General features: G+C 45.3%; 1 protein-coding gene across 1 annotated transcript in view; it reads left to right on the top strand.

Moving 5' to 3' along the window:
• Positions 1 to 27541, top strand: part of NAB2 (NGFI-A binding protein 2) — a 160623-nt gene that overhangs the window by 62603 nt on the left and 70479 nt on the right. Inside the window, exon 3 of the mRNA XM_078688999.1 lies at positions 3377 to 3510. Coding sequence (XP_078545125.1) covers positions 3377 to 3510 — 134 coding nt within the window. The remainder of the gene's footprint in view (positions 1 to 3376; positions 3511 to 27541) is intronic.

The following is a 27541-nucleotide window of genomic DNA, read 5'->3' as shown; positions in this document are numbered from 1 at the left end:
TGCATACATCACATCTGGGTGACAATGCCACTCGGAGCGATCAACGCCACAGTCATGGGACAGCTTTACACACTATTTGAAACAGCACATCACCCACAACTTACATTTTCAATTAAACTTTACTATGCCAAAAAACAAGCTTAAAAAAGCCCAGTTCTTCTATGCTGGAAAAAACAAGTAACATCAATTATTAATTCAATCACATGTTATCACATTAGTTGAAAAGCTTACCTGTTATACACATACTCTATAGCATTAACAGCTTTAAACTTACTGTACACCCACACTGCAGTAAAACAAAAAGCACTATCTCTCACAGAGGGAAGACCGATTGGCTTTGCCAATGCTAGTTCTGATTTGCAGGAGTGTCGGAGACGTTCTGATGCAAGTAGGTATGTTGTTCCATATCCCCTGCAATCAATGTGATAGTGCCTTTTGTTTGTAATTTCTTTCACATTTTTTAATTTGCTGTATTGCATTGTCCTGGCTTTTGGTATGGCACTGTCCAGTGAGGTGGTTAGTTTTTTGGCTAGGTATGTGGGGTTGCCATTTCTGAGTAACTTAAAGGTGATGCTGCTAGTTTAAAATATTATGTTGGCCTCGAAGGTGACCCAAGGAGAAGAGGTGTAGCACAGCGGCCAGGGCAGCTGACTCCGGAACACGGGGCTCATGGTTTGATCCCCAGCAGCTCAGCGCAGCACCATGTGACTCTGGGCAATAGCTCTCTTAGTCTCCCTGACGGCCCCCATCGCCTTAAGACCCTTAGGGGTGATTAGTTCGTGCTTTCCAAATGCTGGGTTATTATTATTATTTGTTATTATTATTAATATTGTAGGATACGTTTGAATTTCTTATTCACGCTATTGATGCTTTGTGCTGTGGCCTGTAGGCTTCCTTTGAATGGTGCCACTGCGGTTTGGGATGTACCACTGAGCACAATCCACCTAGCTATAAGAGTACCAAGGTTTGCATTTTAGCACTGAAGTCATTTTTGTTTATGGAGGAGGGCTTTTACTTTTTATGTAGACAGGCCCGGTGCCATGCTGTTTTGGTTTTCCTTGCAATGTGATCTTTGAAGGTGAGGTCTGTGTTGAGGGTGAATCCAAGTGATTTTTCATCGTCTGTCAGAGACTTTTACAGCAATATACTACTCCATTTACAAATGTTAATGGCCGTAACCTATAACAATCCAGTACAGTAGTGAATATGTTTTTAAAGTATATTTTAAAAATAGTCTTTTAATTCTGTAAAGCAAAAGGCTGAGATTTTAATGTGTTTAATAGAGATTTGGATTAAAACCTTTGAGTGCAAGTCATTTAAAATACTAGCCTATTTTAAGGAAACGTGAATGTTTCCAGGGGAGTTTAGGAATGTTTTAAAATTGTGAGATAATTTTATGGAAATGTGTAAACTGGTGGGCGATTTCAAACTGGTTTGAAAGCTATTGGCCTATTTTAAGAATGTGTGAAAGCATACGCGTGCCGTTATTAAGGTATTAAAGAAACATAGTATTTTAAAGAGTGAAAGGTCAGACTTTGTTTTAAAGGGGTGTAACAACTGTCAAAATGGGCAATTCCCTATTTATCTTCTAGTTCAGCACATAAACATGACAACTGTTACTTCGCTGTCATTGAGAACCCACCATTTTGTAATTGCATTGACTTTATTTTCAATTATTTACGGCATCACCACAATGCAATTTCACTGACGTTTTAGTGCTGCTGCTTTTATCATCGTGCCCCACCCTAGAACGTACAGGGCTCTTTAGTATTCTCTGTAGGTGGTTCCTTTTTCCTCTCTAACTGGTTCAGTGGTTGGCGCTGCCCTCTGCTCAGCATCTGACTGGCTTGTAGGGAAATTAGGCAGTGCCTGAATGACTGGTCTGGTAGGACATTATGTGGGCTGTTTTTCGGTGTGTTTTATGGTCTGCTGGCCCTTTTTAGGCCTTGCAGTCATGCGCTATAGCCGCGAGCGGTATTGCATATAGTAAAGGACTTGGAGCCCGCACATTGCTTACCATTTGCTGGCTTGATTGCCAATCTTTTTAGCTGCCTTCTAATTGGCCACCATATGCCACATGTCACTTACTCACGCTGCGATTCAGTGTACTTTTCTTTTTACAATTTTTTCTGACCAGCATTTTTTTTCTACCTTTGCCTCTGTTCTACGTGACTTGTTTTATTCTTCCCTTCCTTTTACCAACACCTTTGGGTTACTTAATTTCTTTTGCAATTCAGCACTTCCTTTTACCGGAGCAAATAATTGTCATGGACTACTAAATCAGTCCGTGTGACTGCATGTGTGTCAGAGACCCGTAAAGAAGCAACCCACTCCACCCTAATCTACCCCACTCCACCCAAATCTACCGCATGCCACTCCAATCCACCCCACTCCAACCCAATCTACCCCTCTCCAATCTACTCTACTGCATCCCACTCTACCCCTTTCCATCCCACTACGATCTACCCAAATCTACCCACTCCACTCTAATCTACCCCACTCTACCAATTCCACTCTCCCACTGTAAACCCCTCCTCCCTACCCCAACCTACCTCACTCCACTCTACCCTAATCAACTCTACCCCATTCTACCCCACTCCAATCTGCCCCATCTACCCCACTCCAGTCTACCCCAATCCACCAACCCCACCCCAATCCACCCCACCCCTCTCCACTCCACTCCACTCCATGCTACTAACTCTTAGCCATGCTGAACAGCAGCCACACTAATTTACAACGTGGCTAAAATACATTGCCTAAGCCAATAGCTCTTGCAGAGGCGACACCTATTGGTTTGCTAATGCTAGTTTACGGTTATTTTCCCTGCTATTAAAACAAATGTTACCTGCAGCAAGCTCAAATGTATGCAGTCTTCCATACCTTGCAAAACACTTACATAGGGTATCTTTACAAGTTCAAAACTGCCCCAATTTTGCAAACATGGGTATCTTTTCACTAAAGGGGACCACTTTCATTTTGATGCCCGGGCCTATTTTCTGTCTCAGTCCGCCCATGCCTCTGCCAGTTCCTCTGATATTAATGTCTGGTGGGTGTTTTCTTAAGGCATCCACTAAGGAAGAAGAATGAGAGAGAGTGAGGCATGCACGGCAGGATTTGACTGCAGGGAGAAACACCAACATTGTCAGTGTGCTTGGTAGAAAAACATCTATTTAAATGAATCGGAGGGGCTCACAGGGATCACACCATGTGCAGTTGTCTGCTATAGTTTGTTTGTACCCACTGTCACATACCTGCAATGTAACATGCTTCTGTTAAAGCAAAAAAATGTGGTCAGTTGGCAAAGACCAATTTCCATTGGATGGCAGTTATTGACACCGTGCTGTTCTTCCCCACCCCTCTTGCCCTTACCCACCAGTTGACCATTAATGAGGCTGCTGCCCAGTTCTGCATGAGGGACCACTCCCTGCTTCTGCGTCGTGTGGAGCTCTTCTCACTGTCCAGGCAAGTTGCTCGGGAGAGCACCTACCTTGCCTCGCTCAAGAGTTCCAGGTAAGCTTTCACTTAAAAAAAAAGAATCTTTGCACTGCACTCTTTAAGCATCTACTTATGAAATTAACACATACATCAACAGTTCAGATGCGCACCAATCAGGCTTGTCAAAGGTCCATAAGAGTGCTCAGATATGATCAGATCTGGAAATTAGGGGAGAGCCTTATGCACCTGTGCCTTTTATCACTGGAGTCATTTCTACTGGCGAAGGTCCTCTTATGTGAGAGTGCAGTTTATCCATGGTGTGTATCGGTTCCTCGACTTTTCTGATGAGCTCCCTGTTGGATTGCCTTCTACTGTTCAGGTTAGTAGCTTCTTGGTTCTGAGGTTAAGTGTCCCTTCATCTGAATACACGAAAAACGTGGGGCTCAAAAATGTTGTTTCTGCTTATGGATGCTCGTCACTCTTTCATGTGGCCTTTCCCAGGACGTCCCACTGTGGATACTGGTAGAGAGTTGTTTCAAACAACTGCTAGTGGGTCTACACAGAGATCACAGCAATTGCTTTCGGTTATGCCAACAACAAGCAAGCGACGCAGCTCCAGCAAGGCTCGGGGGTGCCCCATCTCCACAATGCTGCGTCAAGACCTACGCCTGCTTCAAGCAGGCGCAGGGTTTTGACGCAGCATTGTCCTGAAAGTGACTGAGTGAAATCTCATGGATTTCACTCAGCCACTTTTAGGAGGCGTTCCTGCGCAGGAACGCCCCCCCCTGCGCAGGAACGCCTCCTTATGGCGCAGGGGATGCGTCACGTTGTAAATAGGGCGCTTTATTTGCGCCGCCGTTGTGTCAAATAAAGTGACGCACCGGCGGCGCAAAGCCTCCATAAATCTGCCCCAGCATACTTAGGTGGGGCTTTTGGGTTTATATAGGACGAACTCAGCCCTAGGGCACTGGAGCACTGTACTGACCTTACATTACGCAAAGTCAGATTCGTTTTTGAGGCACAGAAAGAGTAAGGGCCAGGTGTATATAGATTAGGGTTTATGATTATCTAATAGCACAGACTTGCGATTTGCTACTAGCAAGTCACAAACAGCTATGTGCAACAGTGTGTTTTACTAACTCATTAAGGGCCAGATGTATGTAGCTATATTCATGTTGCAAGCGACCCAATTCACAGAATCAGGCCTTTTGCAACCAGAAAATAGCCTTTTCCCATGTGCCAAACCCTATTTTATGTTTCTGTAACCTACCATGAATCGTAAAATGGGTTAGAGATTCGGTATTAGGAAGGGGTGTGTTAAGGGAGCCCCTTCCTAATTGCGACTCGCAGTGGTATGTGCGAATGTTTTGCGACCAAAATGCGGTCGGAAACATTCGCATTTTACCGCCTACTTTAAGTAGGTAGTAATTCATTATCAAACAGGAAGGGGTATCCTGGGGACCCATTTCCCTTTGTAAATGTACGTGGAAAACGTTTTTTAGGAGCAGGCAGTGGTCCCACGGACATCCCTGTGTTTTTATCGATTCCCAATGGGTCACAAGTTGCAACTTACCTCAAGAATATTAGTGCCAGATATACACAGACTCAATTTTACAATTACATAGTAGCACATTTTTTCCGATTCGCTATTAGGATATCAGGGACGTAACAAAGGCCCCCGCAGACCCCACAGTGCGGGGGGGGGCTGAGCTCCAGGGGCCCCCTCAGCAAAGTATACTACCCTCAGAGCTCCTGAATGAGCAGGAAGGGGGCCCCTCCATGTAGAAATCGCAAATAGCTATTTACAGCGCTGAGTTTTACACTGATTGTGATTCCCAGTGGGTCGCAAATTGACCTACCACATGAATATGAAAACAAAAAGTAACTGTAGGTCTTAAACAAAGGAAGTTATGTGTGTGTCTAGAGGACTATATATGTGCTTGCTACAAGGAGCAAAACCGGACATTTTACCTCATGTGAAAAGTGTCCATCAGTTACTCGTCCTGTGCCGCCCAATTCATCATTTGGTCTACTTCACATAGTAAGCAATCCAAGTCTCAGCCACCTCATAAGATATTGTATTAGAGATGGCTTAATCTTAAGATGTATGTCCAAGATGATTGGTGGATGCTTATCTGTGAGTAACTGAAAAGCAGTGCATAAGTGTTAAATGAAAAGAAAAATGTGCTCTTGATAAGATTGGAGAGTGTACGCAATACTAACTTTATTCTGAAGTCCTACACTTCCAAGAGTAAAAACAGTAGAGTGCAAAAAAGTCAGATGGTTCGAACAAATAACTTCTGACTGGGTTTACTGGTCGACATGTTTCTGCGGATATTTACAAGCCCAAATTGGTGCCTACCGCTTCTTCAGGACCCATTAACTTTGATGCTACTGCTCAAAAGTGAAAAAAATATGAAATCATGTGTGAACAACAATTGTAAAGATCACCTGTTCATTACTGGTAGTCCTCCTTAATTTCAAGGGGAACGTGCATCACCTCACCTGGCAAACAGCTCAGGACAATGGGGCACCGCTCTGTCCGTCGGTACTCCTAGCAGCCTACCGGGCTATTCATGAGGTAGGTCACAGTTTGCGACCCATTGGAATCGCTAAAAACACAGGGATGGTGGCCAATAGGAGCCAGCAGACCATCATGTCTGTGTTTGCTTTTAAATTAACCAACTTTGCAGCCAGTTTTCCTTAAAGGAAAACAGGATGCATTTCAAAAACAAAAACGAAAAGTTTTCTTTACATTTATTTAAGAGTAGGCAGTGGTCTGTGGGACCACTGCCTGCTCTTAAAAAGTTTTTGCATACATTCAGAAAGGGGAAGGGGTCCCCTGGAGATCCCTTCCCATTTGCAAATGGGTAACCACCTACTTGAAGTAGGTGGTAAAATGTGAATGTTTTGAGGCTGCATTTCGGTCGCAAAACATTCACCCATACCACTGTGAGTTGCTATTAGGAAGGGACACCGTTTACATGCCCCTTCCTAATATTGAATCGCTAATCCATTTTGTGATTCAATAATAAGTTACCTAATTGCAAAATAGGGTTTGGTACATGGGAAAATGCTATTTTCTGGTCGCAAATGGCCGATTCTCTGGTCATTTGTGACATGAAAATAGCTATGTACATCTGGCCCTTAGTGATTTGCCCAGAATCACAGGATGTTGTGCCAATATCAAGACTCGATCTTGACTCCCCAGTTCCAAAGTCGGCAGCTGAGGCCATAACCAAATCCTCTCCTCACACTTGTAAAAACTGTGCTAAATTATTTCAGCACTGGTTTTCAGATCAAAACAGTTCAGCTCGGTAGAGCTCTCGGGGATTGAATCTCATCAGTTTGCATTCTACTTGAAGTCAGACGGTCCATCTTTGTGATGGCAAGAAGACTGGAGCATCCAAGTCTATCTGCCCATCCCTGAAACAGTGTGATATTACGCAAGGTTAGGCCACTTTCTTCTCTATTTTATTTATTTTATTTTTAAAGTTTTGAAGGCTGCGTGCACAGTAAAAGTAGATACTGGTGCATTAGGTGGGAGCATAATAAAGATACCTTGTTTATTCATTCATTGGTCCCTCTGTGAAGGAATGACGACTGGCAGTAAGATCCGAGTTCAGTCTACATGATTATACAAATCTACAAGTGTGTGTTTGATGGGGCACCTCAGTAGGGTGCAGTTCATATTCTGTGACTTGTTATGGTTCATTAGGGAGGATACCAGAGATTATTTTGATGCTCAGTCATTTCGTGGCCTCTTTGCAGAGGGATTACTTCTTCAATCTAGAGGTGAGAGTGTATTACATTCCACTTTGTCGTTCAGTCTTTGGTCATCTATTGAGTGCTTCCCACAAGCAGTGGTGACGCAGTTCGTGCCTTCTACTCTTTCATTAAGACGTCATTTCCTGAAGTTGCTATGTCTTGGGAAAGAAAAGATTACAGGTTCAAGACGGAGTTGGGTAAAGTGTCAGGGGGCTATTTTGTTTTCAGAGGCTGATCTCTGATTGAGCTTTTTACAGCAATGATTCAAAGCACATAACTGCAAAGTACTCTATCAATCAATCAATAGATTCTTTATTCGATCCATTACATAGAGATCATAAAAGCACAATAAAAGGGACAAACGGTCAACATACCATTCCAGTTCATTCTAGATGGAATCCATATTTAAAAGTTCAGATCAAATATCATAATAATATATTTTTTTAAGTCTAGGTTAATAAAAAGGGAACTTATACTTGAAAGAAATACGGGGTAATTTATACAATTTTGACCACATAAAATACATATAAGATTACATATTATCTTCTGTTCAATTGGTAAATGAATGAGTAGATAAAAACACTATCACCCTGATTCATGGAGCTCAATAGCGCTCGCAAAGGGCCAGATTCTCAGAATCTGGCCCTTTGCGAGCGCAATTTTTGCATTTGGGATTCATCATCCCAAATGCAAAAATCGGTAATTACGAATTCGCAAAATTGCGAGGAATTACATTTAAGGAATCTCTATTTGAGATTCCTTAAATGCAATTCATCATCCATTTTTAAATTGCGAAATTGCAATTTCGGGCCGCTATTTACCGCGAGGCTAGACCTCGTGGTAAATAGAGAAAACTTAGAAAAATGCTTTTAAATGCATTTTTCTAAGTTGCATGTTGCACACACACATGTCCTTCGGACATGTGTGTGCGCAACACCAATGTAAATTATATTTCAGGGGTGCTACAGGGTTTCCTTTGGACACCCCTGGCACCCTTGAATTCGCATTCCTATTTGCGATTAGCAAATTCCTAATCGCAAATAAGGAATAACTCCCCAGTCATTCCTATGGGCCTTTAGGCCCATAGGAATGAATGGGGAGTTATTCTTTATTTGCGATTAGCAATTTGCTAATCGCAAATAAAGAACATGTAGGAATCGCAATATTTTTTGCAATTCCTACATGAATACCGTTTTGCAAGTCCTTAATAGCGATTCCTTATGATTCGCTATTAGGGGCTCGCAAAACGGGAGATTGATGAATCAGGCTGTAACAGCCTGATTCATCAAGCTAAATTGCACTCGCAAAGGGCAAGATTCTCAGAATCTTGCCTTTTGTGAGTGCAATTTTTGCATTTGGGATTCATCATCCCAAATGCAAAATTCGCTATTAAAGAATTCGCACATTTGCAAAGGATTGCATTTAAGGAATCTCTATTTGAGATTCCTTAAATGCAATTCATGAATCATTTTAAAATTGCGAAATTGCAATTTTGGGCTGCTATTTAACGAGAGGTCAGACCTCGTGGTAAATAGCAAAAACTTAGAAAAATGCATTTAAATGCATTTTTCTAAGTTGCATGTTACACACACACATGTCCTCTGGACATGTGTGTGCGCAACACCAATGTAGATTACATTTCAGGGGTGCTACAGGGTGTCCTTTGGACACCCCTGCACCCTTGAAATCGCATCCTTATTTGCGATTAGCTAATTGCTAATCGCAAATAAGGAATAACTCCCCATTCATTCCTATGCCCATAGGAATGCATGGGGAGTTATTCCTTATTTGCGATTAGCAATTTGCTAATCGCAAATAAGGAACATGTAGGAATCGCAATATTTTTTGCAATTCCTACATCAATCCCGTTTTGCAAGTCCTTAATAGCGATTCCTTATGAATCGCTATTAAAGACTCGCAAAACAGGTCTTTGATGAATCAGGCTGTAAGTCGTTTATAAACCCCACTGCTTGCTTTTTTTTATGCAGGCCCACAAAAATGTCGCTACCAAAAAGCAGACTAAAGGATCAGGCAATGACTTAAAAAACATAAAGTGCAACCCTACATTGTTTAAAATTATAGCGCTTTACAATCGGGGCAATGTAATCCTTCCTTTCTTTCTTGGAAAGCGCACAAACGAAAACTAAATGCAAATCAGTTTGGGGAGACTGGTTATCGCAAGGGCACACGGTCCGATCTTTTTTTCCAAGTGAACTAGCATCAGTGGTATCAGATTCATACGGAATCTCAGTAGTATACATTTATGGTGTGGTATACTAATGTCTGCTAGGTAGAAGTAGCCTCCCTCTATCGGGAGGGATTAAATGATAAGCGAGGACTGCCTGTTTACTATAGTTCTTTTCCATTCAATTATAACGTGCCCTCAGCATAAATGTGTTAATTAGGTTCTGCTTCGAGATCTTTCTACATGCAGTTGGGCCCTTAAATAGTTCTACAAGCCCAATAGCAGTCAGCTCTGATTCCACATAATTCAGCCGTCTAATCTTACTGTAATGTTCCAGTTTTATAGTTTCTTATTATATTTTGCGTTAGGTTCACTGTATCCCTACTCCAGATGGAGAACCACAGTAGGATCGGGGCTAGTCTGATTGAATCTGAAATAGAGGGCGGTCCCAATTCAGTTTAGGATATAGTTAGAGTGGCAATGCGGGAGAGACACTAAGGACTTAAAAAAATCTATTTTCAATGGTTTGGAGAGAGTCTGTGGGTGCCATACCCCAGAATCCAGCCCCTTAAAATTGCAGCTGACTTTTTTTTAGCCCGGTAGATATTTTTTACGGGGACTAATGGTCTGGCACCCAGCTTTTTGGAAAAAGACTTTATTGCTGTCAGACTCCTCTCTATTCCTAGAGCCCTTCTCTCCACAAGATTTGACCATGTTTGCTTTTTGTCAAAGAGGACCCCCAAATAAGGAAAGGTGTCTACCACTTCAATTTTCCCAGATCTCATGTGGAGGTATGGGACTTTGTCTCGATTGCCCTGCAATGATAACAAATCATTTCGTCTGGTTGACTTTCCAATCCAGTGAGTCCATAAAGGCTGCATATGCTGGTATGAGATGTTGGAGATCTAGCCCTGTTCTGGCAATCAACACCGCATCATCGGCGTAGGCCAGTATTGGTAACAGATGTGTATCAAACACAGGGACGTCCAGAGATGCACCCAAAAGTGCTTCCTCAACACCGTTTGTATAGAAAGAAAAAAGACACGGGTGAGGATGCATCCCTGCCTTGCCCCCCTGGTGATTTTAAGGGGAGGTGCCTTCGCCGTTTTTACCATAACAAACATGTGCGGTGGCGTTGGAGTATAGTTGACAAACAAAATTAATTATAGCTGGCTCAATCCCAATCTCCTCCATCATATACCAGAGCTTAGAGTTGGCCACGCAGTCAAATGCTGCAGAGAGGTCCATAAATGCCATTTACATTTTTCCATCCTTCGCTCTGGTATATTTATCTATAAATATTGATAGATTAAGACACTGATCTACAGTGCCCTTTCCCCGCTGGAACCCGTACTCTGCCTGCATTAAGATGTTCTTCTCTAGGGCCCTCCACTCCAACCTAGATAGGAGGAGTCGGCCGATAAGCTTGGCTGTTGTGGCCAGCACGGAAATTGGCCTGTAGTTCTTTGGACTTCCCCTGTCCCCTTTTTTGTAAATCGGAACGCTAGCTTTCCAAAAAGGCTGGGGGCCGGCTATGGCTATGTTATTAAAAACATTAGTCAATAGTGAGACCCACAGGTCTTGATTCACCTGTAAGAACTCGTTCGACACCCTGTCAGGGCCCGAAACCTTCCCAGCACTGCAGGCCGCTAGCTCACTCCTACAAGTGAAAAAGACAGTATATACTGCAGGTTGGCTTGTATATTAGTGGGAGGTAGCGCATATGAATTACTGGAAGCAAAAATGTTTCCAAAATGTGTCCAACCCACATTTATTTCCAATGTAGGATCCTTGGGATCTTTGAAACAAGGTGTGTTTATTGTCTTCCAGAACTCTCTACTGTTACCCACATTTGCTGCATATTCACGTTCCGCCCGGGTCTTCTCCCTCATAACCCTCTCCTTTTTCCTTCTTACTAAATTATAGTCGATACGTAATGATCTTATTTGGGTCGCATTTCTAGGTTGGGCTTTCAAGGCTTTGATGAGAGCTTTTCTAGTTTTTGTGCAGGGGGAGTTGAACCAGCACTTGCCTGTTACACTGTTCGCTGATTTCTGATGAGTAAATGCCACTTTTACTTTCTCTAGAAGTTCTCTAAAACATAATACCAGTGGTACTGGGCAGGATTCTCATTCTAAACAGTTATAAATATTTTCCTGTATAGTTGATATTATGCCGGGGACTAGGTTAAGTTTATCAATTTGGGCTCACTTCAATTGGAAACTATTTTTCTTGTCAATGTTGGGGTTCCTGTTTCCTGATACTCAGTCACTTCCCTGTTGGGTAGGCTTAGCACATAACTTAAAATGACATGATCACTAAAACTCGTGAATCGATTGTCTACATGAATAACTTGGTTATTAAGGGGATTAGAGACCAAAATAAAATCAATAGTTGATTCATAGCCATTTCATCGGATGGTCTTCCCTGGGTAGCCCGTTAGTGAATTCAAGTTGTTGGCTATTGCCATGTTCCTAGTAAATAGGGTCCTATTAAGACAATTTCCATATTCACTGTGGGTGAAATGATAAACCGGGTTTCCCGCCAGGTTTTCCAAACCACAAACACGATCTTGATTGTGCTTGCAAAGATGTACGTTAAAGTCACCCACCCAGATAATATTTAAGCCCTCATTTTTTATAAGCCTTCTTGATTTGTCTATTGCCCTCTTCAGCTCATCTATCACTAGGTGCATATTTCCCCTGAAATCATTGTTATAGTAGTTTATTAAAATCCAGGTACCTCAGAGGAAAATAAAAACTCCTACCCTCAACTTCTTTACTTTCATCGACAGTGTATTAGGAATTAAAGTTAGGAGGGCCCTCCTTATCTCTTCCTGAAGCTGACAGTATTGCCATTGTCTGAAATGAGTGGTAACCGTTTACAAAGATGGATTCCGTTGCCCATGTCTCCTGTAAGCAAAAAATATCCTGATCTTGCCAGAGTTTTTGCCAGTGTTTATTACCTAGTTTTTGTGCGATGCCTGCCACATTCAAAGATGCTAATTTGAATGAATGTTTATCTACACCCTTCTGCACATCATTGGATTTGAAACTCGCTTGTGTGTCGGGATCCAAAATATAAAGTCTGTCAAAACCTTCTCTACGGTTATTATCATCTAGGGGTAGTCAATCACATGCTTCCAGGTCAGAAACGGGGGCGGATCTATTCTCGAGAGTCAGCCTCGAGGCACCAATATTTCCTTCTAAGTTGGGCTACATTGAGCCTCCCCTTGATTGACCTCTGCATTATTTAGCCAGTGAGGGAAGAGGCCTATAAAAGTATTCCAGTAGTAAGGCTGTGATCTGTGTGCCCTTGGGTGGGACTCTGTGTAACTGGGCTAGAAGCGATCTAGCTACAAAATTCATTATTAAAATGTATCACCACACAGTCATTTTACATAAGTTTACTGGACAAACCCAGCCATCCTATCCTTCTGGCCATGATAATTTGATTAGACAGAGGGCTACCCCCTCACCCCATGTAAACTAAATGACGGGACAGCCAGTGGAGGGATTTGTCCATTAATTGGCTTGTTGTTTCTAACATTGCCATTACCCTCAGGTCCCTTATGTCCTTGTCCCATTCATTAGAAAGTGGAGATAACCATCTCCCGGCAGACAAAAACAAGATGAATGCTGGGACACTAATACTGCCCCTCCCACCGGGAGTACATAAGCAGTACTTACCCAGCAGCCCTCCTGTTCTTTTTTTTCTGTCTGTCGACAGTATGGTTGGTGTGCTGGTGCTGCTCCTGCTGTGCTGGATTGTCAGTGCTCTTTCTTTGCCCCCTGCCTGGCTGCCTGGCTGTGCGGGCGCGGGTTTCCCTGGACTGTCTCCTGGCCTGCCGGGCTTGCTGGGCAACAGTCTCTCTTAGAGCCGGTGTTCTGCTGTGCTCTGCGTGCACCTCCCGGTCCTTTACGGCTGCTGCTGGAGTTCCTGATGTTGCTTCCGGGTCGCCGGCTCGTCTTTCCGAGCTTGGGCGGGGAGGCGTGCCTCGCTGGATGGGCTCCTGCCGGTGTCCTTGATGTCTTGCTGTTGGAGTGGGGGCCTTGTTCCTGGGGTCGGCCCCCACTCCGAGTGAGTCCCGCTTGTCGGATTCCCTCTTTGGTGCTTTCAGATGGCTGCACTGTGGGAAGGCAATGACATGCTGTTGCTGGCTATCCGTGGTTGCAGTAAGGGTCGGGTCTCATATGCTTTGCTCCCTGTTATGTTGATGCCACGATCAATGTTATTCCCTGTATTTCTGTTGTGTGGTTACGAGCGCTGGGGTGGAGTGTTCGTTTCCGGATATTTCAGGGTCTAATTCTCCGTTGATGTGCATGTGATGTTCCTGTTGCATTTTTTGTGGTGGGGGCCTTGTTGTGCTGTTTTCCCCCACCCTGGATAATTTTTTCCTGGACTGGTGCCGGTCCTGGATTGCTGGCGGGCTGGCGTTATGGGATTTGCCTGCCTACGCACAGGGGATTCCTGGGGTTGCCGGGGTTTGACCCGGGGCCTTGTACAGCGGAGCCTGTGTGCCACCTACTCCTCGGATGTCGTTTTTGGCGCTGGAGCCCAATGTTAAAGCCTCGGTGTCACATCCACGTTCTGTGTGCTGGGCTGCTCACTTAGTATGGTTGTGTTTTTTGTGTGCCGTGCTCCGTGCTCCTGTTTCATGTGCTGCTTGCACTCTGCCGCTCGGCTACGTCCCCGCTTTTGTTCTCCATGGAGCATTGTGGCGCTTTGTCCCACGCAGCTACCTCCTGAGTGCACTGTTCTTCTGGGTGCTCCCTTGCGCGGGCGGTCTCCCTTTTGGCAGGCGTTGGTGGTCTTCGGTGGCCACCTGCGCCGCGGATCCCGCTTGGGACTGTTTCTTCAGCGCTTGCTTGTGGTATGGGTTTTTGTTTTCCATTCCTGCTTGTCTTGATGTTGCCACCTCTCCCACGCTGCTCCCGGGGGTTCGTTGCCCTGGTCGTGTGTGCCTTTGGTTTGGTCTGTGATTCCTGTGTGGTCTCCGTCCTGGTGCTCTCTGGGGCCCTCTCCCTCCGCCCCTGCCTTCGGAGCTTGGTTGTCTGACCCGGGGTCTGTTTTTGGTGGCGGCTTCTTCTTGGCGATTTTGTGTGGTGTCCAGTCTTTCCCTGTACAGGCTGCGTGGTTTCGTGTTGTGCTGCGATGCCCGTATCTAGGCGCTGGCCGTCTGCCTCAGGGTGCTTCTTGTACATGCTCGCTTCTGTTGAGGTTTTGCGCTGCTGTCCCTGGTTTTTCGCTTCCAGTCAGGCGCGGTGGATCCAGGTTCGTTTTTTTCATCTGCACTGGTTCCTGGGCTCCTCTCCCTTGGTCTGCGTGGTTGGGGTTTCTGTCTCTGGCCAGCGGCGTTGCCTCCTGCTCTGCCCTGCTCTCGTTTGTTTTGTGGGGTAGGCCGCCTGGGGGTCTTCTCCCTTTGGGTTGCTTCTTCCTGCCTCGGTTTGGCGTGGGTTCCTGTCGCCTCTGTGGTGGCTGGTTCCTTTTTTCACTGGCTCTGCCTGTGCTTGCTCCCAGGGTTCCCGGTGTTTTTGGGGTCTCCCTGTCTGCTTGCTTCCACGTTGCCCTCTGCAGCTCTTGTGTCGGGAGCGTGTCGCGGGTGCGGGTACCTTGGCCTGGCCTTTGGTGTTAGGAGTGCGCCTTTCTTTCTGGTGCCCTTTCCTCTACTACGGGCTGGCTGTTGTGTTGTGGCCTCTGCTCCGCTTGGATGTCCTGGTTCTTCGCTTCCACTTCCGGGCTTCTGCTTGGTTGGTCGGGCCTCTGTCGGGGTGGCCGTGGGGTCTCAGGCACTGGATTCTAGTGCACTTGCTCTTCGGCGTGGCTGTGCCTTCTGGTCTCCTGTGTTTTGGGACTCCTGGTTCCTGGCTTGGTTGGTCTGCACCTGGTTCTTCTTGCTACCGGGTCTTTCCTTCGCTCTGGCCTGGGTCTTCGGGTTTTTGTCCCGGTGCCTTTTGTGTGCTTGAGTTGGTTTTGGGTCCTGGCTGCTTCTGCTCTTCCTCTCCCTGTGCTTGCCTTTGGCTTGCTTCTGGTGTTCCGGGTCGCACCCTCCTGGTTCTGTGGTGGTTCCTGCCTGGTTTGTTCCTGGCTGGGGGCCTCCTGGGGGTGTCTGGTGGAGGTTTTTCTGGCTGGTGTGGTTGGGCGCCTGCTCTTCTTTACCTGACGTTCTCTCTCTCTCCCCCCCCGGTTTGTTTCTGGTGGTGGTTTGCCTTTTGGTCCCTGGGGTTTGTGCCGCTGCGGTCTGGGCCTGGCTGTCTTTTGCTGCTTCAATGTCCTGGAGTGCCGCCTGCTTCTCATCTTCTGGTCTGCAGTTCTCCTAGTTGGTGGCCTGTGGCTGTGTCCCCCTTTCTGGGCTTGTCTTGTCTGCTCTCTGTTTTTGTGCTTGGTCGGGCGGGGTTGGTCCCTGCCTGGCCTCCTGGGGCTGCCAGGTGCTGTTGGCTTCTTGGTCCGTCTGGACTCTAGTGTGTTTGCTCCCTGGGTTGTTCTGGTCTCGTCTGGTTCCCTTGGTGGGTGCCTGCTGGGGCCTTTCCGCTCCTGTATGTTGGCTCTGCTTCCTTGCTTGGGCTCTCTTTTGTGTCCTGGCGGGGTGCTCTTCAGTTGCGGCCGCGTCCTGGTGGATCCTTCGGGGTCTTCTCCTGCTGGCAGTTCTCTTCCTGGGCTTGTTTCCCCTGTGTATTAGGGCCTGTGTGGGGTCCTGTGGCTCCGGGCCTGCTGGCTTCTTGCTGGTTTGGGGTGGCCTCGGGCTGTGCTGTCGCTTTTCGGCCTGCTCTGGGGAGTGTTTGGCTGGGTATTTCCTGGTTCTATCTTGGTTCTGGTGTCCTGGCTTGCTTCTTCCTCCATTGCTCCCCGGGCTTTGTTCCTGGTGTGGGTATGTTTGGGTGCCCCCCCTTCTGGTTGGAGTGCGGGTCTGTGGTGCTCTTGCCTCTGTGGGGTCCTTCCTCCTGGTTGTGGGTTGTCTGGGTTTTCCTGCTGCTTGCCCTCTGCCTTCTCTTCTCCCTCCGTGTTCTGCTTGGTGGTTTTCTCTATGTCCTTCCGGCCTTTTGGGTGGTCAGAGGTGTACTGGGGGTTCCCTGTTCCCCCCTGCCCTTTGCTTTGGCCCGGGCGCTGCGTGGGCTCCTTTCGGGGTTTAGTCAGGCCGGCGGGTCCTCCTGCGTGGTCCAGTTGCTTGGCTCTGGGCCTGGCTTCCTGGTTCCTTTGGCGTCTGTTGCCCTGGGGGGTGCTGTTTCTTGGCTCCTATCCGGCGTTGCTGGGGTCAGGCTTTGTGGGTTTTTTGATCTGGGTGCGGTGCGTCCTGGGGCCTTTTCGTTCTGCTGCTCCTGCCTTTGCTGCTTGCTTGGCCTGGGCGTGGGGTTCCTGTTCGGTCCTCTGCCGTCTTGGCTCCTGTTTTTTTCTGCCCTCTGTGCTTGGTTTGGGGCTGCTGGGAGTTCCCGGTTGCTCTGGGCTTCCATCCTGTCTTCCATTCCCTCCCTTTTTGGGGTTTTTCTGGGGGTTGTGGCCAGTGGCTTTGTCCCAGCCCTGGTTGGGCTTGTCCGTGGTTGGTTCCCGGTCTTGTTGGCCTCTCTTCTGTGGTCGGCTTTGGGCTGTTTTTTTCTGGGGGCTTCTGTGGCCTATGATCTTTGCGTTGGCCTCCTCTTCCCCTGCTGTTCAGTGTTTGGTGTCCTTCCTGGTTGGTGGCCTCCTTCCCTGTTGGGTTTTTTGGCCTCCTGGGGTTTCGGTTCTTTTCCCCTTCCCTGTCTATTCTGTTTGGTTGGTGTCTCGCTCCTGTCTGGCTCGTGGACTCTTGCTGCTTCCTGGCCCTCCTTGGCGGAGTTTTGGTGGGTTTTCTCCTCTTGTTTCTCTGGGGCTGGGTCCTTCGGTTTGGTGGTGTGGGCCGGTTTCTGGCCTGTGCTTTCCTCCTTCCTTGGTTGGTCTTGGTGCTTGTGCCTGCGCTCTGTTGGCCTTTTCTTTCTTTGGCCTTCTTCGGGGCTATCTCGGTCTGCTCAGTGTCTGTGTGGCTGCCGGGTCCTGTGTGCCTTCCCGGTGGTTCGGGGCTTGGCGACCTTGTCCGGTGGGTTGCTTCGCTGTGTCCTTTAGTTCCGCTTACCCTGTCTCCGGTTTCTCTGGTTGGCGGCCTCCTTGTTGGGGTTCTGGCCTTCTGTGGTCTCCGGTCCTTGTTTGGTCTCTGCTGTCCTGTAATGGGTTGCGGGCCAGTTGTTCCTGCGGTCCCCCTTTCCCTCCTCCTGTGTACTCCCTTGGGTTGCTTCTTTGTTGTGGTTTCCTGGGTTTGCATGTGGGTGCGGAAGGACGTTTTTTTGCTTTGGTATTCGCCACTTTGTAATGAATGGGACGAGGGCACAAGGGACCTGGGGGTAATGCTCTATTACTTACCGGTAATATTCATTACTCCGGGTCCCCTTGTCCTCGTCCCATTCATATGCCCCTCCCTCCCTCCGAGGCGGCCGGCCTTCCTGTCTGGGCTTGGTAGTTCAGGAGGGCTGTTGGGTAAGTACTGCTTATGTACTCCCGGTGGGAGGAGCAGTATTAGTGTCCCAGCATTCCTCTTGTTTTTTCTGTCGGGAGATGGTCATCTCCACTTTGTAATGAATGGGACGAGGACAACGGGGCCCGGAGTAATGAAGATTACCGGTAAGTAATAGAGCATTACATTTGCCAAGACCAATACAAGTGGGGAAGCAGCCGGTGAAAGATGCAGAGACTGGTACGTGGTAGCGAACTTCCCCACCTTGGGTCTTTCCTGCATCCGAGGGTCGTCTCTCCCCCGTCCCAGGAAGCATTGGCACTGGCCTATTAGGAATACTGTTTGGAATGCTACTAACATGAGGATTTGATGTCATATCTTCCACTGGCTTTTCCGAATGCTCATGGGGTTGTGAAAGGAGCATGAGGTAGTAAAAGGGGGGGCTAGATTCAGAGTTGTTGTTTGAATATATGACCATGCCCAAATTTCTATGTGAATAATATGGCTGATGTCAATTAGTTTCAGTTTCCAATAGCTGGGTCCCCACCTGTGAATGTGATGCGAGACCAGGGCCCATTCCAGGATGTGAAATTTCAGAAGGATGTAGGTTATTAATGCCCTGGTCCTCAACGCGAGATAGTCTCCCTTCAATCTGAGTTAGTTTAAGTAGGAGGGCACTCAACAGCGAGGTGACCATAGTTTCTAATTTCTTACACATGTCCTCATCATTCATCCAGAGGGGCGGTGTAAGAGGATTGGTAGTACTCAAAGTAGTACTCAAGCCAGTTTCATTTGCTACATTTCCCCTTGATTTTACTACTCGGGTAGCTTTCACAGGCTTTTGCTTCTGTGACCCACCACAGCCTTCTTCTTTTAACTAGCGGTTCAATGTTAGTGTCCAACTGTATTTGTGAAAGCAGACCCCTGGAAGCTATTTTGGAGCTGGTAGTTGTCTCAGGAGAGAGTTCTTGAGGAGCAATCGCCAGGAGCTCGAATGGTGCCGTTAGAAGGGGCTGTGTGGGGACATTGTCCATGCTTTGACCGCCCAGGGAGGAGCGCTTCTGAGAGATCAGGAATTCCAATGATAGGCGCCGCTCTGTTAGTTCAATTTCATGGGTAAGAACCCTTGTTAAAAATGAGTCGAGAGTTCCTGCTACTCCACCACTTGCCTGCTCGCTATGGCCTTTTGGTTTAACCATTCCTTTGACTTGAGCGATAGGTTAGATGTAAACAGATACATTTTAGCACAATACCTCACAAAAGGCCCAAGATTCCCAGTTGTTAGAGGGGGGCCCAGCTCAGCCTCCTCTGGGTCCGATGATGTGGACAGGCCCGCCCTTGACCTGGGCTTCGCACTGGGGCAGGCCGCGCGCGTCCCTGCGCGCGCCCTGCATTGCGGTGCTGCGGACGCTTTTTAAGCGTGCTATCGAGGTGGTTCCTGGGCTGGAATGGCTCCAGGTAGTCTGAGTCTACCTGCGGTGCCAGCAGAAGATACACGGGTAAGGCTTTGGCGGCTGTGCCAACTGCGGTGCTGCTGGTGCTTTTTAGGCGCACTTTTGAGGTCGCTCCTGGGCTGCAATGGCTCCTGGGAGTCCCCCTTGATTGTGGACCGTCTAGGCAGGCATTTGCTGCAGTTCCCCAGTCCCAGATAAGTAGTCATATCAGCCAGTTCTTCATTTTAGTCAGTTGTACTTTTGATGCTGTTGTTTGCAGAGACCCCTATTTAGAATGAGAAAGCAAAGCTACAAGCCTCAGTATGGGAAGTGGTCTCAACTGAAAACCCACACTAGGCTGAAAGTGCCACACGTGACACAGGGCCGTCTCAGAGCACTGTGAAGGGACACAGACCTTACTCACAAATGTTTATTGTGTGTCTTGAGTGTGCAGTGAGCTTGAATGGGTGGGTGGCATGTCAAATAGTCCCATTCTGAGGGGATGGTACTATTCTTTGTGGAGGAGGAAATAATAACCATAGTGCCGACCCGATTACTGTTTTGATTCCTCCTAGAATCAAATGAAAATAATTACTCAGGCAAATATTCAGGTTGATATTTGTGCAGCTAGGAGCAGTGCTTAATTTCCAAAAATATAAGTGCCGGTTCCTAAGGTTTTATTCAGAAGCTCAGGCTGGTGCTATTTGAATCCTAGACAGTCTAGTCTTGATTCCACCTCATTTCTCTTTCATCCACCACTGGACATGCCTTGGCTCATTATCTCAGTCTTGCAGGGTCTTTTTCATCCCTGCTTTCTGCCTTTGACCCTGTTTTTCATTCCTTCTCGTCTTCCTTGGCTTCTCCTTTTGTGTTTTTGCATTTCTGGCTCGGGGTCATTTCTGTTGAGGAAAAATAAGTAAGTGGCCCTAAAACTGAGTGCTTTTGGGCCCCACCTGCAAGCACTGGCTCATATTAAGCACTGTCTGGGAGGAAAGGAGTGATAGAGGGAGTGGAGACACTGATGCAGCTGCAACATATATGTCCTGATCAGTGGCATAGCTAGACCTTCGGCTGCCCGTGGTGGCCCCTGCGTTTAACGCCCCATGGCAGCCATATAAAAGACCAGGGGTGCTGTAGATTCCTGGGGCTGCCACACCACAACAGCTGCAGGTAAGAGCAGGGGTTCAGGGGGAGGCCGCCGCCACCAAGTCTGTGCCAAACCCCCCCCACGCATGCTACGCCACTGGTCCTGATTTATAGTCTGATGGACTGTTTCTCCTTTGTAATAAAGCTGACAATACGAGATATCCATCAAGTTTGAGACAGAGTCACCCATTTGCCAAACTCTAAATGAGGCCCATACTTCCTAGTCAGTATGTTATTGGTTGAACTGCAGGACTGAGTGGTCACCCGTGCAGGGACATATGTCAAAATATCACTAGACAAAATATTCTTAATTTCAGTAAGTAATAAAGGAAAGCAACTTTATATAGAGATTTTCAAGAAAAGTTATTTGAGATGTCCGGTTGTATGACTATACTGCAAGCAGATTGTTGCAGACTATAATCCAGACTTCTCTCTCACTTGGGAGATCCTGCGACTCTTATTTTCCCTAGTGCTGATCCAAATTGCACAGCTCTACTAAAATACCAGACAGCTCTTGGGTCTTGCTTACTGTCTTTGGTTGAAGGTCTATTGTCTACTAAATACAGTGACTAGGTTTGGTTGAGCCCCTTAAACATTATAGGGTGGCTAAGTTATCGGTCTCAGCTCTGCTCCAGATTCGATGATTCTCCTTGTTTCTATTTATGTCCTCGCACTCCCACAAAGCATAGCTTCTTTATCATATTTTGATTGGATTAGCTGTATCCTTCTACTGGAAACATCAATGAACTACGTTCATTTTTCATTTTCATATTTTTATTCACCTTTCACTTTTTCCATTTGTTTTTAGAAAGCCATGGGAGTGTACTGGTTTCCTCAATGTTTTCTCCATCTCTCTCCTCACCTGCATGCTCATATGTTGCTCCCCCGCACAAGGCAACTGCTTTTTAAAAATACTATTTTAGGTTTTTTAACAATTACTTCTGCCTAATTCTTTTGACAGTGAAGACTTTGGATGTGATACATATGTTTTGAGGGCCTCAATGTTGCTCCCATTGGGATATTTGCTATTGAGATCCACCAAAAATTACAAAGCCCTCATATTCAAGTGGAAAAGACTTGGGCGACTCTGGATCTTGCTTCAGCACTTCCCTTCATCCCACCTTAAAGGCGTAATCATGGTGTTCGTTTTAGGTCCAAAGTCCATCATCCACAGTGAAGATCAGGGTGACCCTTGTCCCTTCAGGTCATTGCCAACACTTTTTCAAACCATGAACATATGTGCGATAACCTAATGCATGTTGTAGTTTTGTTTTGGTTCCATTGAACTAATTAGGCTTATTAACCACATTAATGCTACAGCAATTCATCCTCTGTGCTGCAGACCCTTCTTTCCCATTGTTCATGACGAGCTCAGCTCGTCATGAGCACACAAGCAGTGTACTGCATGATGAGCTGAGCTCGTCATGAGCATGGAAGGGGTTAACTTGAAATCAGGGATTTGTTGTTGAAAACTTAAGGATTCAAGACACTGTCCATAATGACCTAGAGTCAGATGGTTACCTTAGTCAAAATCAGAAGGCAGATCCATGCCCAAGATAAGGAGAATATCTCCACCCAGGATCTGCACTTCCAATCTAGTCAGCCAAGAGCCGCTTTTAAAACAATCTAGTGTTGAGTATCTTTTTTGTCTTACTCTTTCTCTCATATTGAGCACCATGGAAAGCATCTCATATAAAAATACAAAATTGTAGTATATCACTGAGGCAATTAGTTAAGGAATGTTGTACAACATATACATCACTAACATTTTAAAAAGTTACTTTAGACATCCCACACGCCAGAACAAGGAAACCCTTACAGATGGACAAGCCGGTTGGAGGTGTACACACTCTTCAAGCTAGACTTAAGATAGGAACATTGCCCATATTAGAGAGCAAAAAGAAGGTCTTATCTTGAATTCAGAACGAGAAAGAGAAGTTTAGGGTTTTGGTATGTCACCTAATCATATCACACTTGTATCAGGGAGACGGAATGTATGTGCACAACAGAATTCCAGAATGTATATTTTCACATAGCAGTTACAAGGAAGCACAGAAATCATGTTAGATTCCTCATGAACAATCAACACTACGATTGCAAAGTTTTCCCTGGATCGAGGGCTTGGAGAGCATCATCCACAATATGGAGAATGGGAGTTTCCATGCTGGGCCCGGGCCTGAACCCAGATTGGAAATCGTCTAGTAGATTGAAGTTGGTGATGTGTTGGCTCAATTGAAGTTGTGCGCATTTCTCTAGATCTTTTGCTAGGAGTGGGATATTGGATATTGGTCTAAAGATGTCTGGAGAGGCAGGATTCAACGTAGGTTTTTTTATGATGGGGATGACTTGACCGGCTTTTAGAGAGTCAGGTATTGACCCTTGTAGAAGGGAGGCATTGATTATTGCAGTCCAAATAGGAATGATAAATTGGGAGGTAGCTGGCAAACAGTTGGAGGGGAGTTGGTCATTAAAGTAAATGATTGCTTCCTTAACAGCAAGCTCTCCGTTTTTCAAGTGAGTTCTAAAGTACTTCAAAATTTGGGACTTCAGATAAACAACAGTAAGCCATAGTCCACTCCAGACCAGAGGTTCTACTGTTTGGGGTCTGGGTTATACACAAGGATCACATATGTGTATCTTTCAGAGGAGAGACTATAATGTATTACCCTTTCAAACTAACCCTTATCCTACAGACAGTTAGATCTCATATCGTCTGGTCTCTCTTGCTTCTGGTGCAGTCATTGTGCCACATGCATGCCTACATGTAATACCTCTACAGGTATGCCTGGGCAAACAGTGGGCCAGATATCAGAAACTGGGGATAGAAGATGAATCTAATGCACTCTGCTCTAAAGCCTTGTCTTTGGCGCAGTTTGGCAAACATACCAAAATCACTCAAGATGGCACTCCCTGCGAATCTGTGAGTTGAGGGATTTCTATTGTCACAATGGTTATATCAGTTCTTTTATACGAATTAACAAAATCCCAATGAGAGTTCCAAAGAAATTGAAATTTTCTGGGCATAATCATGGTCAGATATAGGAGCTATAGTGAATTCGCCACATGATGGTCAATTCTCTGCCGTGCAAATTGTGAAGTGTGTGTGTGTGGGTGTGGGTGTGTGTGTGTGTGTGTGTGCGTGCGTGCGTGCGTGTGTGTGTGTATATATATATACAACCATACAACAGGCAAATATTTTTGCTTTTGGTGATACCACTTTGTGTACAGCTGCTTGAAATATGAGGGTGTGCTAATTCCTTATTCATCCTAAAAAGTGATGTACTCCAGCCCTCTGCAGGAATAACTTTGCAGAGTGGGAAAGTTAATTTGTTGGTAACGGGAAACGGGCATGCGTTCCAGCCTTTAACATTTGTTTTACTAGACCTCTGCCCAAAAAACTGCTCTTTCTTGCTACTGGTGTGAGATTTACTCCAACAGAATCAAACTGGTTGAGTTTCCACAGAAGTATGTCCTGTCTGTATGCAGAAATACCCACAGATTCTGAACTTTTACCTACAGAGAATTTATTTGCGAATGAAAATTTGACCCAGGTGCACAAAAAGCAGAGATTCAGATCCATTTTTCATTCATTTGCTCCCTAAAGACTGGTCATTGGAAGCATGATGGAAAACTAGCCCTTTTTCTTTTTAATTCTCGTTGGATTAACTCTTCTTCACTTTAGGACATCTTGGCCCTCATTTCTAATGGCCCACAAATATATCTACCCTGCTCAAACCCTTGTATATTGAGGGTTCAGAATTAAAATGTAAGTGGACTTTACATGGTAATTACTTGGTACGATGAAGTCTTCATCCTGTCTAAACCACTCCCACCCCAAAAGAAAACATTTTAGAGGTGTAACCTGCCAGAATGTAACATCAGAAAAATGCCCGGTTATTACCAGAACATACAGATTCTGGTCCAGTAACAACCAGAATTTGCATGTTTTTCCACACAAAACATGGACTATTTAATAACAATATCGCTCCAAACACCAGACCACATGCAATGAAGACCTTTGAATTTGTATTCTGCTGAGACTTTTTAAGGCATGGGCAAAGTGGGCTCTGGCCCAAGGCCCCAGCCGTTCACAGGGCCCCTGATAGAGCCAGATCTGTTCTGCAGTGAATCTTGCCTGGGTGATCTTTAATAATTCTTAAACCTATTGTTTTAAATACCGTTTTCCTTTCATTCTTTTTAATGTGGGTGATGTGTGAGAGCATTACAGGCGTTTTGCAGGGAAATGCTGTGTTAGTGTTTCATGCAACATCCATGAAAGAAGCTTTCTTTTATTTCGATCGAAACAGGACCTCACATATTAGAGATGAGAGGGTGTCACAGACATGACTTGGCCGAATAGGTACGAAAGGGCTGAAAATGGATCATAAATTCAAAGATGTTCTGAAAAGGTGCCACCAAAATTCTTTTGGGTCTGTACCCACAAAATCCTTAAGATGTCCATGGTATTCTGAATATATTTTCCTACCACCCATTCATTTTGGCACCAAATATATATGCGTCTGTCTCCAGATCATTCACTTTCTCAACATCAAATGAAGATGGTGATTTTCTGCACAATATAAAAAAAGTGCTTGTCTGTAGTGTGTTTAGTTTCTCATAATCATTGCCGTCACTAAAGAGAGTCACCGTTTCTGAGATTGCGCCTCCACTGGAGCAGTGTACTGTAGTCGCATTCATCGCTCTTCTAAGGAACGCTCAAGCAGCTTCTGTTTTCCGAATTGAATGCCTGTGTCAGCTCTGCTGTGTGGGGCGGAATTGACAGCCTTTTGTAGCTGATAATGGCTGAAGCAGGCTTAGTGTCCTTATGCTTGTGGGCAGTACAGAAATCTTGGAGGGCAACATCAACAAAAACGTGCTCTTGAGAATTGCAGAAAACCCTATAAAATGCAATGCATCTCACATCTGTGCAGTGTGTGCAATATAACTGATAACGTGGGTTGTGCAACTGCCCCTGGAGACAGTCAAATCCACAGTGAGAGTGTTGGCCCAATGGCTCGTTCAGTGAAGTGCTCGCAGCTTACATTTTACATAACCTATAGGTCACAGTTTCAAATTCCAGGAGGGCCAACTCTACCTTTCTAATTTGCCTTATTGGGTACAATTTGTTTGAGAAATCCTACTGCCTGCTTCTTATGGAACAGAAAACGCTTAACAGCCATATAAAGGATTATGCGCCATATGTATCATACTTCCGTTTTGCGAATTCCAAATAGCGAATTTTAAGGAATCGCTATTTGGAATTCGCAAAACGGTATGTATGTACAAAATCGCTATATAATAGCGATTCCTTACCATTCCTAATTTGCGATTAGCTAATTGCTAATCGAAATTTACCCATTCATTTCTATGGGCCAGGAGGCCCATAGGAATGAAGTGGCAATTTGCGATTAGCAATTTGCTAATCGCAAATTAGGAATTTTTCCAAGGGTGCAGGGGTGTCTCAAGAACACCCTGCTGCACCCCTGAAAAAGACATTTGGGGGCATATGGCGCACATACATGCCCTAAGGGCATGTATGGGCGTCATATGGCACCTTTTGTTTTTTGGAAAAAAGCTTTTTGAAAAGAATTCGCAAATTACCACCAACTAGAAGTTGGTGGTAATTTGCGAATCCTTAATGGCATTTTTTGAATATTTTTTGTTTGATACATTGCATTTAAGGAATCGCAAAATTTGCGATTCTTTAAGTGCAATCGCAAAATTAGGAATAGCAAATTTTGCTATTCCTTATTTTGCATCAAACATTTTTGATACATACCATTTGTCTAATTAGCATTCGCAAAGGCCGAAATTCGCCTTTGCGAATACTAATTAGCTTGATACATATGGCCCCATATGTTCACGAGTGTTTTATGTAATAAATCATATAGTCATGGAGCAGAGTGACAGACCCATTTACAGGATTCAGTAGAGTCTAGTAACTACAATTCCATCAATAAACTGGAATATAGTATGGTCTCTCTGATAACGTTTAGTCATGAAAAAACCTACTAAAGAGCCAGATTTAGAATTCGGCGGATGGGTACATGACGGATATGCTTCCGCCGTATCACAAGTGCATTATATCCAGTGGCATTTGTAATCCAGCGGATGGGAGATCCGTCACGTTTGTGGCAAAGTAACCCGTTTGACGAACTCTAAATCAAACCCTTAGTTTCTATTGGATATTAACCAGTACATTACTTACTTGAACCTCTTCCAAGGCCAGCCTGGATCTAGAATTTTATTCGTAGCCACTCATTGAGAATTGATTCAGGTGTCAAAGAACGTCATTGACAGCAACATTTTCTGGCTCCAGCAGAATTACATGTTGATTGCCTTAAAAAAGGCCACATGCACAGGTGACAGAAGTTTCGCTTTTTTGCGACTCGAGCAGACATGGGAACCAGAGCCCTTGAGATACTCAACAATTTTTCTACATTTTTGCCTGTTTTTTGGGCTAAATCCTATTATTATATTAACACTGGGGTTGCCATCCTATGACTATTCCTGCCATTCCTTGTTAAAGATAGCCTGCTACAATATTCTCTGTTTATGAATACCAGTTAAGATTCCACAATGGAGAAGAAAAGGTGGCTAATCAGCAATATAGGGCTCCATCATCAGAATCCTAATTGAAGTCATAAACAACTCTCCATGTTAGTTTCTTAAAGATGGTAATCCATTTGAACTGAGGATCTTACTGTTTCCTCTAAATGAATGGAACACCTGCCAGTACATAGAACAATGAGGTACTAGAACTACTTCAGTTACATTGTCAAATTTGAGGTCTTGAAATGGACTACCTTTCTGTCTTTCATTTTTTCCCTTTGGGTGTTAAAAAAGATTTAGGAAAACAAACTTATTAAGAATAGTTCTACCTGCAGATTCCTCACCTCTTGAATCTCCACCAGTCACCACGCAGGATCCAGAAAAGTTGAAAAAACTCTCATGTGCTAGTATGGTGGTGTGGCTCCAACGTAACCGCACCCCTCACTGGACATGACATCACAAAACCATACATGGCACCACTTGTTGCGCTAACATCAGTTACCTTTTATTTACACCCTTCAACGCAGATCTGGAGTTTGTTTCCCATTCAAATTCTCCTTAAAA

This window comes from Lissotriton helveticus, chromosome 1_1, assembly GCF_964261635.1.
Source record: "Lissotriton helveticus chromosome 1_1, aLisHel1.1, whole genome shotgun sequence".
Lineage (NCBI taxonomy): Eukaryota > Metazoa > Chordata > Amphibia > Caudata > Salamandridae > Lissotriton > Lissotriton helveticus.
This window is presented reverse-complemented; position numbering and strand designations above follow the sequence as displayed.